At 45.1% G+C, this 14,453-nt stretch overlaps 1 protein-coding gene across 1 annotated transcript in view; it reads right to left on the minus strand.

Annotated features, from left to right (window-relative positions):
- Positions 1 to 14,453, minus strand: part of PITPNC1 (phosphatidylinositol transfer protein cytoplasmic 1) — a 164,435-nt gene that overhangs the window by 15,333 nt on the left and 134,649 nt on the right. Inside the window, exons 7-8 of the mRNA XM_089661463.1 lie at positions 12,698 to 12,853; positions 8,913 to 8,976 (exon numbers count right to left, since the gene is read on the minus strand). Of these exons, the coding sequence (XP_089517589.1) occupies positions 8,913 to 8,976; positions 12,698 to 12,853 (220 nt within the window). The remainder of the gene's footprint in view (positions 1 to 8,912; positions 8,977 to 12,697; positions 12,854 to 14,453) is intronic.

Genomic DNA, 14,453 nt, shown 5'->3' on the forward strand with positions numbered 1-14,453 from the left:
TCCATGACTTTTCTATAGGATTAAGGTCTGGAAACTGGCTAGGCCACTCCATGACCTTAATGTGCTTCTTCTTGAGCAACTCCTTTGTTGCCTTGGCGGTATGTTTTGGATCATTGTCATGCTGGAAGACCCATCCACGACCCATCAGTCATTGTCATGCTTGAAGACCCATTTTCAGTGTTCTGGCTGAGGGAAGAAGGTTCTCATTCAAGATTTTACAATACATGGCCCCGTTCATTGGCCCCTCAACTCAGCCTGTACCTTTATCAGAGAAACAGCCACAAAGCATAATGTTTCCACCTCCGTGCGTGACTGTAGGGATCGTGTTCTTAGGGTCATAGTCAGCATTTTTCTTCCTCCAAACATGGTGAGATGAGTTAATGCCAAAGAGCTCAATTTTGGTCTCATCTGACCAAACAAATGTCTCCCAATCCTTCTCTGAATCATTTAGATGTTCATTGGCAAACTTCAGACAGGCCATTACATGTGCCTTCTTGAGGAGGGGGACCTTGTGGGCACTGCAGGATTTCAATTCATGTGTTACCAATGGTGTGTTTGGTGACTGTGGTCCCAACTGCCTTGAGATCATTCACAAGTTCCTCCCATGTAGTTCTGGGCTGATCCTTCACTTTTCTCATGACCATCTTAACCCAATGAGGCAACATCTTGTATGGAGCTCCAGAGCTTGATGGTTATTTTGTATTTCTTCCATTTGCGAATAATCGCTCCAAGAGTTGTCTCCTTCTCACCAAGCTTCTTGCTGATGGTTTTGTAGCCCATTCCAGCCTTGTGCAGGTCTAAAATCTTGTCCCTGACATCCTTTGACAACTCTTTTGTCATTTACCCATGATGGTAAGGTTTGAATGGAAAAAAGAGATCCTATGGACAGGTGTCTTCTATACACATAACGAGTTGTCATTAGGAGCACCTTCGTAAATTGATAGGTCTGATCTGTGTACCACATGAGCTCATAGCCAGTCTGTGGGAGCCAGAATCATTGCCGGTTGGTAGGGGATCAAATACTTATTTTACTCACTTAAATGCACCTCAATTTATTACATTTGTATCGTGTTTTCCCTGGATTTTTGGTTGATATTCTGTCTCTGTCAATTAAAATAGAACTATGATAAAAATTATAGACCCGTCATTTCTTTGTAAGTGAGCAAAACTTACAAAATCTGCAGGGGATCAAATAATTATTTTTGCCACCGTACACCGTATAGGCCCAAAGTGAGGCAATACTTTTGCTGCTACAATCATTCCACCCTACATATCGCACTCAACAGAGGTCCGAAATACCAGTTTCAATCCTGAATCCACTTTAAATAGAAAATATGTGGGCCAGGTAACATGCACGTTGCATCCTGCGGGGGGGGGGGGGGGGGGGTTGGAGTTGGAGATCTGACCTGGAGTTGAAATTGGCCTACTGCACTGTCCTGGTTTGAGGCTCACAGGAGGCAGAGATGATGATTTCCTCAAACAGTGATGTACTATATTGCTATGCTGGCTTTACTGGTGTCCTGACCCAAGGCCACCCAAAGTGGTCAGTGCAGTACTCCGGGTCACATACATTTTATTACATAGTTATAACAGCCTCAGCAATTCCCAGAGACCCACAGCAAGCAACCATAACTCATCTCTTATTACTTAGGCTGTAATAAGCCAGCATCTGATTGGCTGCTGTAGATGAGTATCACTATTATTCGTTCTGCTGCATCTACATTTTACTTTTGGAGAACTGTGAATGGGATTAACTCTAAAATAACCCCAAACGTCACTTTTAGGTGAAGGGTTCTAGGAAATAACCCCCCCCCCCCCATTTTCGCTATATCCTGCACCAGCCAATATTCGATAAGAGCAGTAAAAGAGGACGTACGCTTTCTTTGGCACCACTGTCTATTTCATCTCTCGTTGGCGAAAGTCGGTTGCAAACTTTAATATTCGTTTTGTACTGCATGTTTTTTTCATACTGCCGCACGTCATCGATCGTCATATCTGCAAAGATGGAAGATTTACAGACTGAAGTAGGCGAGGGGAGGGGGTATAATGGATCCCACTGCGCTAGGACAGAAGAGCAGGCGGAGGACAGGGGGGTAAGAGAAGAGTGGAGGCCGCTAGCTTTATAGAGAGTGACCCTCATAAAGTTAGTCTGAGTCAGGAGCAGGAAGGGTTAGGCCAGGTTAGGAAACGTGAAGCTCATTAGCAATTGAAGAACTACAAGCGCCATGCTGGGACTTCCAGTTCTTCCTCCAGAGGAGATTGTTCGTCTCTGGGTCAGGCAATGCTACAGGAGGAGTAGGATAGGCAGTCAGCTACGGAGGGTATAATCAAAGCGTGGAGAGATAGAGGATCCTGCCAAGCCAAGATCTCTTATGAAAGATTTAAGAGATCTGTTTGGAGAGAGGGAAAGGTGTGGAGATGCTGCAAACTACACTTACCTGACACAAAGAAAGAAAGAAATGGTGAAAAGAAAAAAAGATTCCACATTCAGCATTGTCCACACTTGTCTGTTCCTGGCCTGCACTGAACAGAAGAAGCAGCACATCGCACCGCAGACTATCCACTCCCGACATCAACAGAAGTGGCTCTTCTCCCCTCCGCTCTCTAGCTAATACTAAGAACTAGTGTGTATACGGGCGTTTATGTGTATGAACTGAATGTATGTACTGCAAGGGGTACTGGGGTGTGCAGGATGGGTGTTTGACTCTGGCTGTTGGGGGATCTATTGGTGCTGGGTGGAAAGGGGAGTAGTGATGGGGGGGGGGGTATATTGTTGTTGGGGTAAGTGGGTCTGTTGTTGCTGGGGGGACTATAGTTGCTGGCTGTTGGAGGGTTTATTGATGCAGGCTGCTGGGGATCTATTGTTGCTTGTGGGTGGCCTACAGTTGCTAGAGTGGATCTAATGTTGCTGGTGGGGGTATACTGTTGCTAGAGTGGATCTAATGTTGCGGGTGGGGTCTACTGTTGCTAGAGTGGATCTAATGTTGCTGGTGGGGGTCTACTGTTGCTAGGATGAGGGTGGTCTATCGTTGCTGGCTGCTTAAGGATCATTGATGATGACTACTGGGGGGGTCTACTTTTGCTGGCAGGGACCTATTATTGTTGGGAGATCTATTGTCCCTGGGGGGAAAGGGGGAGCAGTGTTGCTATTGGAGGGATCTACTGTTGCTGGCTGCTGGGGGAAGAGTTATATTGTTACTTGGTAAAGGGGGTCTATTGTTGCCGGCTGCTGGAGGGACTATTGATGCTGGGAGATCTATTGTCCCTGGGGGCAAAGGGGAGTAAAGTTGCTATTGGAGGGATCTATTGTTGCTTGCTGGTGGTGGGGGGTTAAATTGTTACTGGGGTAAAGGGGGTCTATTAATGCTGGTTGCTGGGGGAATGTTTGTTGCTGGGTGAATCTATTGTTAATGGGGGGGATCTATTGATGCTGGTTGTTTCCACTGTTGCTGAGGGTTTCTATTGTTGCTGCGGATTTCTATTGTTGCTGAGGGTTTCTATTGTTGCTGCGGATTTCTATTGTTGCTGAGGGTTTCTATTGTTGCTGCGGATTTCTATTGTTGCTGAGGGTTTCTACTGTTGCTGAGGGTTTCTATTGTTGCTGCGGGTTTATATTGTTGCTGCGGATTTATATTGTTACTGCAGGTTTATATTGCTGCTGCGGGTTTATATTGTTGCTGCAGATTTCTATTGTTGCTGCGGGTTTATATTGTTGCTGCAGATTTCTATTGTTGCTGCGGGCTTATATTGTTGCTGCGGGTTTATATTGTTGCTGCTGGTTTCTATTGTTGCTGCGGATTTATATTGTTACTGCGGATTTCTATTGCTGCTGCGGGTTTATATTGTTGCTGCAGATTTCTATTGTTGCTGCGGGTTTATATTGTTGCTGCGGGTTTATATTGTTGCTGCGGATTTCTATTGTTGCTGCGGGCTTATATTGTTGCTGCGGGTTTATATTGTTGCTGCTGGTTTCTATTGTTGCTGCGGATTTATATTGTTACTGCGGATTTCTATTGCTGCTGCGGGTTTATATTGTTGCTGCAGATTTCTATTGTTGCTGCGGGTTTATATTGTTGCTGCGGGTTTATATTGTTGCTGCGGATTTCTATTGTTGCTGTGGGCTTATATTGTTGCTGCGGGTTTATATTGTTGCTGCTGGTTTCTATTGCTGCTGCACTTTTTTATTGTTGCTGCGGGTTTATATTGTTGCTGCGGGTTTCTATTGTTGCTGCGGGTTTCTATTGTTACTGGCTACAGGGAATCTATTTTACTGTCTTTCCTGTTAACATAAATTCCATACATTCCATCTACATTACTAAGAGAACTGGCAATTTGTGGACAATATCTGAATGTGGATGCGGATAGGTAGGCACAGCTCATGCGATATACTCAGGGGTGGCCCCCGCACCCCACTATTGCAAAGAAATCGATTATTGTGGTTATATATAGTCATGAGCTGGACAGGAGAAGGCAAAAGAGCAAATGAAGAGCTACAAGGATCTCCTGGGGAAAGAAAGGGTTAAACGACATCCATGGAATCAATGTAATCCATCATATAACATTGACATCAATGTGCGGCTCACCCACAATGCACCCTAATGAGGACAGAATACATGCAGATTGCATCGGCTTACAAACAGTATACATATATATTTTCTATAACATAACATTACAAATGTGATCTGAAATGTTTGTGCCAATTAAGGGAGAACTAGAATAAAATATTTAGCAGACATTCATAATGTAGCCTCATGTGCACTCAATGCTTTTACTTTGACTGTGAGCAGCGCTGCATTGTGTGTTATGGTTAGCTCGTAAGAGAACATGTCCCTTGAGTCCAGCTAACTTTCCAGAAACATACTCCAAGGGTTTATTAAACATTACTTCCACTGCATTGACAATGAATCCAGCATGAAGATCAATAATGATTCTCTTTGAAAACGTTTGGCTGAATTTTGGAAATTGTGTTGCAGTTCCACTAATTACCAGCAGAGGCACAGCTGTATCACGGCGTACTTCTGATTTCTACAGGAGACTAAGTATTGATTATTGATCTCTCCAATAATAAAAGAGGACCATGAAGATGGATTACAGCTGGAGAGATCTACATTAGTGTCTTCAACACATCAACAGAGGTCTAAATAACAGGATAGGGCCCTGGTGCAGATATGTTCTGTGTGCCCAGGACAGGAGGGGGCTCCACGTTTGGGGTGGGGAAGAGACACTGGAATAGATAGTAATAACAGACAATTCGTGAAAGCATATCACATGACATGAGGTATTTGGGTCACATGACTCATTTTTAGAAAAAAAGCGAATGGGGTACTGAAAATGTCCATTCACTATCCCTTTATGCGGTATTTAACTCAAAAAGCAAAAACATTCAGTAAATACCGCATAAAACAGCGCTGAAGTCAGTTAGCTAAAGTAAAATAAATAAATACATGCGTTAAATAAGTAGTCCAGGCGTGTGATATTTAAGAAATGTATGAAAATTCAGCTGGTTGCTAAGGAGCCAGCACCCTCCACGTCCTTAACAACCAGGGGCAGACTGACAACTCATGGGGCCCCCGGGCAATAGGGGATCATGGGGCCCCTGTGTCCTTGCCCACACTCAAAAAAGCCTATAAAAAAGGTACCAGGGGCATTTCATGGGGCCCCCTACTGACCCCGGGCCATCGGGCTGTGCCCGAGTGCTCGATTGGTCAGTCCGCCCCTGTTAACAACCATGAGCCATCTGCTGTCAGCGGGATTCCCCACTGACAGCAGAACGTAAGCAAAAGAAGAGCCAGCACAATACAAGTCACTCTTCCTAGGACTGTCCAACGAATGTTATTGTCAGTCTCTGCAGAGCCGTTCCCTTCCTGTACCTTCATTTCTTCATTGCCTCCCATATCTCACCTCTCCAGCAATAAAGCTGAATGTTTTATTCAGAGGAATTTACTGCCTTGTTTTGTATCTGAAGGTCTTGTGCAGCTCTCGCCATAAAACCCGAGTTGGGGAATCATAATTCCTGCAGCCTAAACAATAGCTGTTAGGATTTTTAGCTATTCAGGGCTGGTAGTCAGAATTTGTCAGTCTAGTAGTGCCGGGACCCGTTCATGAATTATGCGGGGCTGGCTCCAGATATACACGATTTTACAAGAAATTGACTCCAGCAACCCACTAGCAGAGTGACTCCAATTTTCATTTCTGTACAGCTGACTGCCTGGGTAGGTGAGCTTGTAGGACTGCCAGGGGTGTAATATCCAGAATGGTTCTGAATCTGCCCCATGCAGGATAAGTGGTTTGCTCCAAGTAGTTCACTTGCAGAAACGAAAGGGCCTTCTCACAGTCACCAATCTGATCAAACCTGACTTCAGGAAATACATTCCCAGTGACCCTGTGAGGGGCTCCTTGGATTCTGGCTAGAGGAATTAAATGATAAAAATAAGTCAGCAGCTACAAAAACTGATTTTTCACTGGCCATCCTTTCTCCCAAGCACCGGCATCTTAAGTGTGGGCACCCAGCTGTGACAGCTTGCGGCTGGAGCTGCTCCTTATGAATTGTCCTGTAGCCTTCTGGGACCTGTCACGTGTCCTAGAAGACTGTGGGGGGGGACAACTTCTGATAGCCTAGGTGGTCGGAGCAGACAAAGCACTGAGTGATCAGCAGTCATCAGACCACTCAGGTGTGGGCCATCTGCAACATAGAGGAGAGTATGGATGTTTGTTTTTTTTCAAGGTCTATACATCTCCTCTAAAACAAGTCCAGAAACCTTAACTCTAAGCTCTTTGGAGCACAGTTCTCGTAGACTTTAGCTGTACTATAAGTCACTCTAACCCACAGAAGGATGTCTTTGAGCAACCACCTGCTAAGCTCCAATTGTCAGAACCAGGATCTGAACTCACAACCTCTGCTACGTCCAGCAGTAGCTCTTCTTGCTGAGCCACCTGAGATGCTGGACAGCTGATCCCTTGAATAATCATGCCTTGTACCTTGCTTCTGGTGAACCTTAAATTCCTTCCTCCTCCCATGAACTTCCTATTTAAGTCATGCCTTTGCACTTCCTGCTTACCAGATTACTGTGCTCTCTCCAGCTGATATCTTGCTCCTTTGCATACCTGCAGCTGTCCTCATCTTCACTATCACTGGTTACCGACATTTGACTTGTTTCTCGACTACACTTCTGCTTGATCCCAGCCTGCTACTATTTATGGTTGACCTTTGGCTTGTTACTCGACTACACTTCTGCTTGATCCCAGCCTGCTACTATTCATGGTTGACCTTTGGCTTGTTACTCGACTACACTTCTTCTTGATCCCAGCCTGCTACTATCCATGGTTGACCTTTGGCTTGTTACTCGACTACACTTCTGCTTGATCCCAGCCTGCTACTATTTATGGTTGACCTTTGGCTTGTTACTCGACTACACTTCTTCTTGCTCCCAGCCTGCTACTATCCATGGTTGACCTTTGGCTTGTTACTCGACTACACTTCTGCTTGATCCCAGCCTGCTACTATTCATGGTTGACCTTTGGCTTGTTACTCGACAACACTTCTGCTTGATCCCAGCCTGCTACTATTCATGGTTGACCTTTGGCTTGTTACTCGACTACACTTCTGCTTGATCCCAGCCTGCTACTATTCATGGTTGACCTTTGGCTTGTTATTCGACTACACTTCTGCTTGATCCCAGCCTGCTACTATTCATGGTTGACCTTTGGCTTGTTACTCGACTACACTTCTGCTTGATCTCAACCTGCTACTATCCATGGTTGACCTTTGGCTTGTTACTCGACAACACTTCTGCTTGATCCCAGCTTGCTACTATTCATGGTTGACCTCTGGCTTGTTACTCGACTACACTTCTGCTTGATCCCAGCCTGCTACTATTCATGGTTGACCTTTGGCTTGTTACTCGACTACACTTCTGCTTGATCCCAGCCTGCTACTATTCATGGTTGACCTTTGGCTTGTTATTCGACTACACTTCTGCTTGATCCCAGCCTGCTACTATTCATGGTTGACCTTTGGCTTGTTACTCGACTACACTTCTGCTTGATCCCAGCCTGCTACTATTCATGGTTGACCTTTGGCTTGTTATTCGACTACACTTCTGCTTGATCCCAGCCTGCTACTATTCATGGTTGACCTTTGGCTTGTTACTCGACTACACTTCTGCTTGATCCCAGCCTGCTACTATTCATGGTTGACCTTTGGCTTGTTACTCAACTACACTTCTGCTTGATCCCAGCCTGCTACTATTCATGGTTGACCTTTGGCTTGTTACTCGACTACACTTCTGCTTGATCCCAGCCTGCTACTATTCATGGTTGACCTTTGGCTTGTTACTCGACTACACTTCTGCTTGATCCCAGCCTGCTACTATTCATGGTAGACCTTTGGTTTGTTAGACTATGCTTCTGCTTGATCCCAACCTGCTATATCTGCTACTGGACCCTGGCTTGCTCACCTCCTGGTGGGGCGATCCTGAGGAATGTGACCTGGTGCTAACAGCCTGAAAAACCCATCCTCACCATCAGGAGCTCTGGTGAATACCGGTTAGTGCTTAGAGCCCGCACCTCGGATGAGCACACGTCATCCTCCAGGGTGACCTACCCATGTATTTATCCTGCTGGTTGGTGGCAGCCTCTCTACTGCTAATAGCTACTGGTCTCTGAGTCTGACCCCTGACCATGACACCGATACACAAGGATAAAGCAAAAGCCTAACTCTATCCTTTGTGGAAAAAGGGTTAAAGAGAATGATTGAAAGACACTGGTGTTGTGTAGGAAGCAGAACAGCAGCCTCAAGGCAAGAGAATGAACATTTCCTATTTCTATCACATCTCTACAGACCCTGCTGGAGCTATCCCACTGTATATCTATAGGACTACAGTAACCCCATCCTAGAGAGCGAGCAGACTTACCATACCATTCATCGATCCATGCAAATGCTTGCCGGTGCCCAATTAGCAAGATATCTCTCACAACCTGCCAATAAACAAAACATGACTTATTTCAGAAAGATTCATAAAATGCAACAAAAAGAAGGACAGTCTGGACTTCATGTCTAGTGATTTGGGAACTGCGAGGATCAAAACTAAGAAGTGACCTTCTAATGGCAACAAGTGCAGAATGGAACCCAGAGCAGTCTGGAAGGAAGAAGCTACAATACTTTGCTCAAGTTAATAAATCAATCTGTATAGTGTCCTTCTGTCAGCGTTGACCAAATTCCTTGTGCCACCCAGGCTCCCTATGGGTCCATTCACACAGGCCAGTGTTCATTTTCACGTCAAGTTTCCATTTAGTTTTCAGTCATAGTCTTTTGATTAAAATGCTGTTTTAGTGTTAGTTGTATTTTAGTCGATTAAAATAGTATTAATCTAGTTGCACAACATATTTTGGCCGAAGAAATTAACACCACACTTTACATACAGTACTTTTTGTTGACTTTAGCTGAGTTTTAATGCATTTTACATGTTCATTTGGTCTGCTGTGGAGCATTTTAAGGGGCCATTTTTTCTACCTCCCTATGTTCGATATGCTGCAGGGGACCCAAAAGGCATCGTAAATGAAGTTAGTAGTGGTGAGTACTTCAGTAATTGTCAACTGTAGCTGTGGAATCCCCCCCCCCCCCCCCCCCGGCATTTCTGTCAGATAACGCACCACTTCACTCAGAAAATTGCTGCAATGACAAATGTTTCGGCATTCTCATGTTTATTTCTTTGGTTTGTATTGGTGTATCACAAAAAAGTGGGGAAACAAGAAGCCAAACCTGACACATTCCAAGCAAAACCCCAAAAGTGGACTGGACTAAATTATTGGCACCTTCTGAAAATTGTAAGAAATAATTGTATTCCAAGTTTGTGATCCTCCCATAATTTGTCATTAAACTCACCTGTATCAATGACCAGGTGCTGACAATATAGAAATCACACCGGCAACCAGATACAATGGGTGGAAAATGGACTCCGCCTTTCTGTTGTGTGTCTCTGGAGCATGGAGAAGAGAAAGAGCAGCAAAGAATTGTCTGAGGATTGGAGAACAAAATTGGTGGGAAAGCATGGACAATCTCAAGGTGACAAGTCCATCTCCAGAGATCTTAATGTTCCTGTTTCCACTGTGCGCAACATTGTCAAGAAGTTTACAGCCCATGACACAATGGCTAATCTGCCTGGATGCCGACGAAAGAGAAAAATTGATCAAAGATTGCAACGAAGGATTGTATGAATGGTGGCTAAAGAACCTCAATCAGCTTCCAGACAAATTTGAGCTGACCTTCAGGCCCCGGGTACAACTGCGTCAGCCCGCACTATACGTCGCCATCTGAACGAAAAGGGGAGCTATGGTAGGAGACCCAGGAGGACCCCACTGCTGACACAGAAATATGGTAGGAGACCCAGGAGGACCCCACTGCTGACACAGAAATATGGTAGGAGACCCAGGAGGACCCCTCTGCTGACACAGAAATATAGGAGGAGATCCAGGAGGACCCCACTGCTGACACAGAAATATGGTGGGAGACCCAGGAGGACCCCACTGCTGACACAGAAATATGGTGGGAGACCCAGGAGGACCCCACTACTGATACAGAAATATGGTAGGAGACCCAGGAGGACCCCACTGCTGACACAGAGACATATTGGAAGCCAGATTAGAGTTTGCCAAAACTTACCTGAGGATGCCAAAACCCTTCTGGGAGAATGTGCTGCGGACAGACAAAACAAAATGGCAGCTTTTTGGTAAAGCCCATCATTCTACTGTTTTAAGAAAAAGCAATGAGGCCTTTAAAGAAAATAATCCAGTCCCTCCAGTCACACATGGTGGGGGGGTCACTGATGATTTGGGGTGGCTTTGCTGCTTCAGGCACTGGATGTCTTGGCCGTGTGCATGGCATTATGAAATCTGAAGAATTCTGGGGTGCAATGTAAGGCCCAGTGTAAGAAAGTTGGGTCTCTGTCAGAAATCATGGGTCTTCCAGCAGGACAATGACCCAAAGGACATGTCAAATCGCCCCCAGAAATGGTTTCAGACAAAGCGCTGGAGAGGACTGAACTGGCCAGCAATGAGCCCAGATCTCAATCCCATAGAACTCCTGGGGAGAGATCTCAGAACAGCAGTTGGGAAAAGGAACCCTTCCAATCTGAGAGACCTGGAGCAGTTGGAGAAAGATTCCAAACTTCCAGTAGAGAGGTGGAAGAAACTCCTTGATGGGTACGGGAAGCCAATGATTTCACTTATTTTTTTTCAAGGTATATGCTACCAAATATTACATGGAGGGTGCCAACAATTTTGTCCAGTCCAGTTTTGGGTGCAATGTGTCAGATTTGGCTTTTTTTGTTCTCCACTTTTTTGTGTCATACCAATACAAACAAAAGAAATAATCATGAGAATGCTGAAACATTTGTCATTGCAGCAATTTTCTGGGTGAACTGGTGCATTATCTGACAGAAACACGGGGGGGGCAAGATTTTTGGCCATGACTGTATGGCATTGGTCTAAGCTGCACCAATGCAACTATACAAAAAGAAATCTACACCTGGAATTCAGCTTTAAAGGATTAGTTCACCTTTACAATGACCTGCCTATGTTGATACGGGACATATGCAGGACAAACTGTGCAGCTTTGACTAAAGGTAAATAAGGCCCTTGCTTTGGTGTAGGCCATTTATTTACCTCCTGAAGCCAGGCTGAAAAACCCCTAGAGATGGGGTCATCCCATCCTGCTTTGTTGGTAGGACATTGCTAAGACACTCCCAGCCATTACTGCTCACCCCCACCATCACAGGAGCAAGCTCTTAAATTCTCGCATGTCTGGTCCACTATCTCCTCCAGCGTCATTGGGAACTGCGACGGGGAGACAGCATGTGAAATCAGATGGGAGTGTCTTAGCAACATCCTAGCAACCTAGGCAGGATAGGTTGGCGCCTTCTCTGGGAGTTTTTCTGCCAGGCTTCGGGAGGTACGTAAACCATAGCAAGGGCATTTTTAAACTTTGGTTAAAGCAGCACAGTTTGTTTTTATCTACAGGCTCCAATGAACTGCATAGGCAGCTATTTGATACGGGTGAACTAACCCTTTTAGGATGGGTAAGCTGCAATATATTAAATGTTTGCTTTTGGGTTTAATATCACTTCCAGTTGAAATAGGCCAAGTACATTCCAGGTGTACCAGAAAAAATGTGCAAATTCTTACGGCTAATTTTCTTTAGAAGGTAACCACAGCCTGAGCAGAAAAGCCTGTCCCCTGCCAGCATGATGCAGAGAAGGACCCTCGTTCTCTGCGTAGTTGTCTTCCTGCAGACCCCCTGCTGAATCAGACATATAGCTCTTCAATCCGTAAAGCTCATACTCCCTGCTGACTGGAAAGGTCTACGTGTTACTAGACTTTCGGACCTATGAAGAGAGAGAAGTTCCTTCTTTGTAGCCTGTTGGCCAGGGACAGGCTTTTCATTCCAGGCTGTGGCTGATTTATAAAGATAACCAACCATAAGACACGTTTGGTTTTGATGTGCACCAAGAATGTGTTTAGCTCCTTAAAATGCAATCATATGTGATTATGAAAACGAGAGCTGCATCTGGGTTTTTGCATGCATGCTCTTCGGTCCCTTAGAAGATAATATTGGCTGCCAGAAAGTTTGTTCATTACAGGGAAGCTCATGAAAGAATCATTTCTGGGAAGACATTCATTCCAGCGGCATGTCATCACCCACCTTATGAACAAACTGCTCCACCCGGGTCTGTAGACCCCACACTTCGAACTTCACAGCAACCAGCTTGTATGAACACATGACTGGCTGCTCAGCCTCTCTCCAGCCCTCCTTCAGGAGACCCCGGCCTGTCTTCTCCGACTTGAAGGTCTTGGGGTCCTGGAAAACACCATGGAGGTATGTAACACCGTGGAGGTATGTAACACCGTGGAGGCATGTAACACCGTGGAGGCATGTAACACCGTGGAGGCATGTAACACCGTGGAGGCATGTAGCACCGTGGAGGCATGTAGCACCGTGGAGGCATGTAGCACCGTGGAGGCATGTAACACCATGGAGGCATGTAACACCATGGAGGCATGTAACACCATGGAGGCATGTAACACCATGTAGGTATGTAACACCATGGAGGTATGTAACACCATGGAGGTATGTAACACCATGGAGGTAAGTAACATCATGGAGGTATGTAACACCATGGAGGTATGTAACACCATGGAGGTATGTAACACCATGGAGGCATGTAACACCATGGATGTATGTAACACCATGTAGGTATGTAACACCATGGAGGTATGTAACACCATGTAGGTATGTAACACCATGGAGGTATGTAACACCATGGAGGCATGTAACACCATGGATGTATGTAACACCATGGAGGCATGTAACACCATGGAGGCATGTATCACCATGGATGTATGTAACACCATGGATGTATGTAAGACCATGGAGGTAAGTAACACCATGGAGGTATGTAACACCATGGAGGTATGTAACACCATGTAGGTATGTAACACCATGGAGGTATGTAACACCATGGAGGTAAGTAACATCATGGAGGTATGTAACACCATGGAGGCATGTAACACCATGGAGGCATGTAACACCATGGAGGTATGTAACACCATGGAGGTAAGTAACACCATGGAGGTATGTAACACCATGGAGGTATGTAACACCATGGAGGTAAGTAACATCATGGAGGTATGTAACACCATGGAGGTATGTAACACCATGGAGGTAAGTAACATCATGGAGGTATGTAACACCATGTAGGTATGTAACACCATGTAGGTATGTAACACCATGGAGGTATGTAACACCATGTAGGTATGTAACACCATGTAGGTATGTAACACCATGTAGGTATGTAACACCATGGATGTATGTAACATCATGGAGGTATGTAACACCATGGATGTATGTAACATCATGGAGGTATGTAACACCATGGAGGTATGTAACACCATGTAGGTATGTAACACCATGTAGGTATGTAACACCATGGAGGTATGTAACACCATGTAGGTATGTAACACCATGTAGGTATGTAACACCATGTAGGTATGTAACACCATGGATGTATGTAACACCATGGAGGTATGTAACACCATGGATGTATGTAACATCATGGAGGTATGTAACACCATGGAGGTATGTAACACCATGGAGGTATGTAACACCATGGAGGTATGTAACACCATGGAGGTATGTAACACCATGGAGGTATGTAACACCATGGATGTATGTAACACCATGGAGGTATGTAACACCATGGAGGTAAGTAACACCATGGAGGTATGTAACACCATGGAGGTAAGTAACACCATGGAGGTATGTAACACCATGGAGGTATGTAACACCATGGAGGTAAGTAACATCATGGAGGTATGTAACACCATGGAGGTATGTAACACCATGGAGGCATGTAACACCATGGAGGCATGTAACACCATGGAGGTATGTAACACCATGG

This window comes from Staurois parvus, unplaced genomic scaffold (assembly GCF_062004578.1).
Source record: "Staurois parvus isolate SC_StPar_1 unplaced genomic scaffold, SC_StPar_1.0 ptg001344l, whole genome shotgun sequence".
Taxonomy (NCBI): Eukaryota; Metazoa; Chordata; class Amphibia; order Anura; family Ranidae; genus Staurois; species Staurois parvus.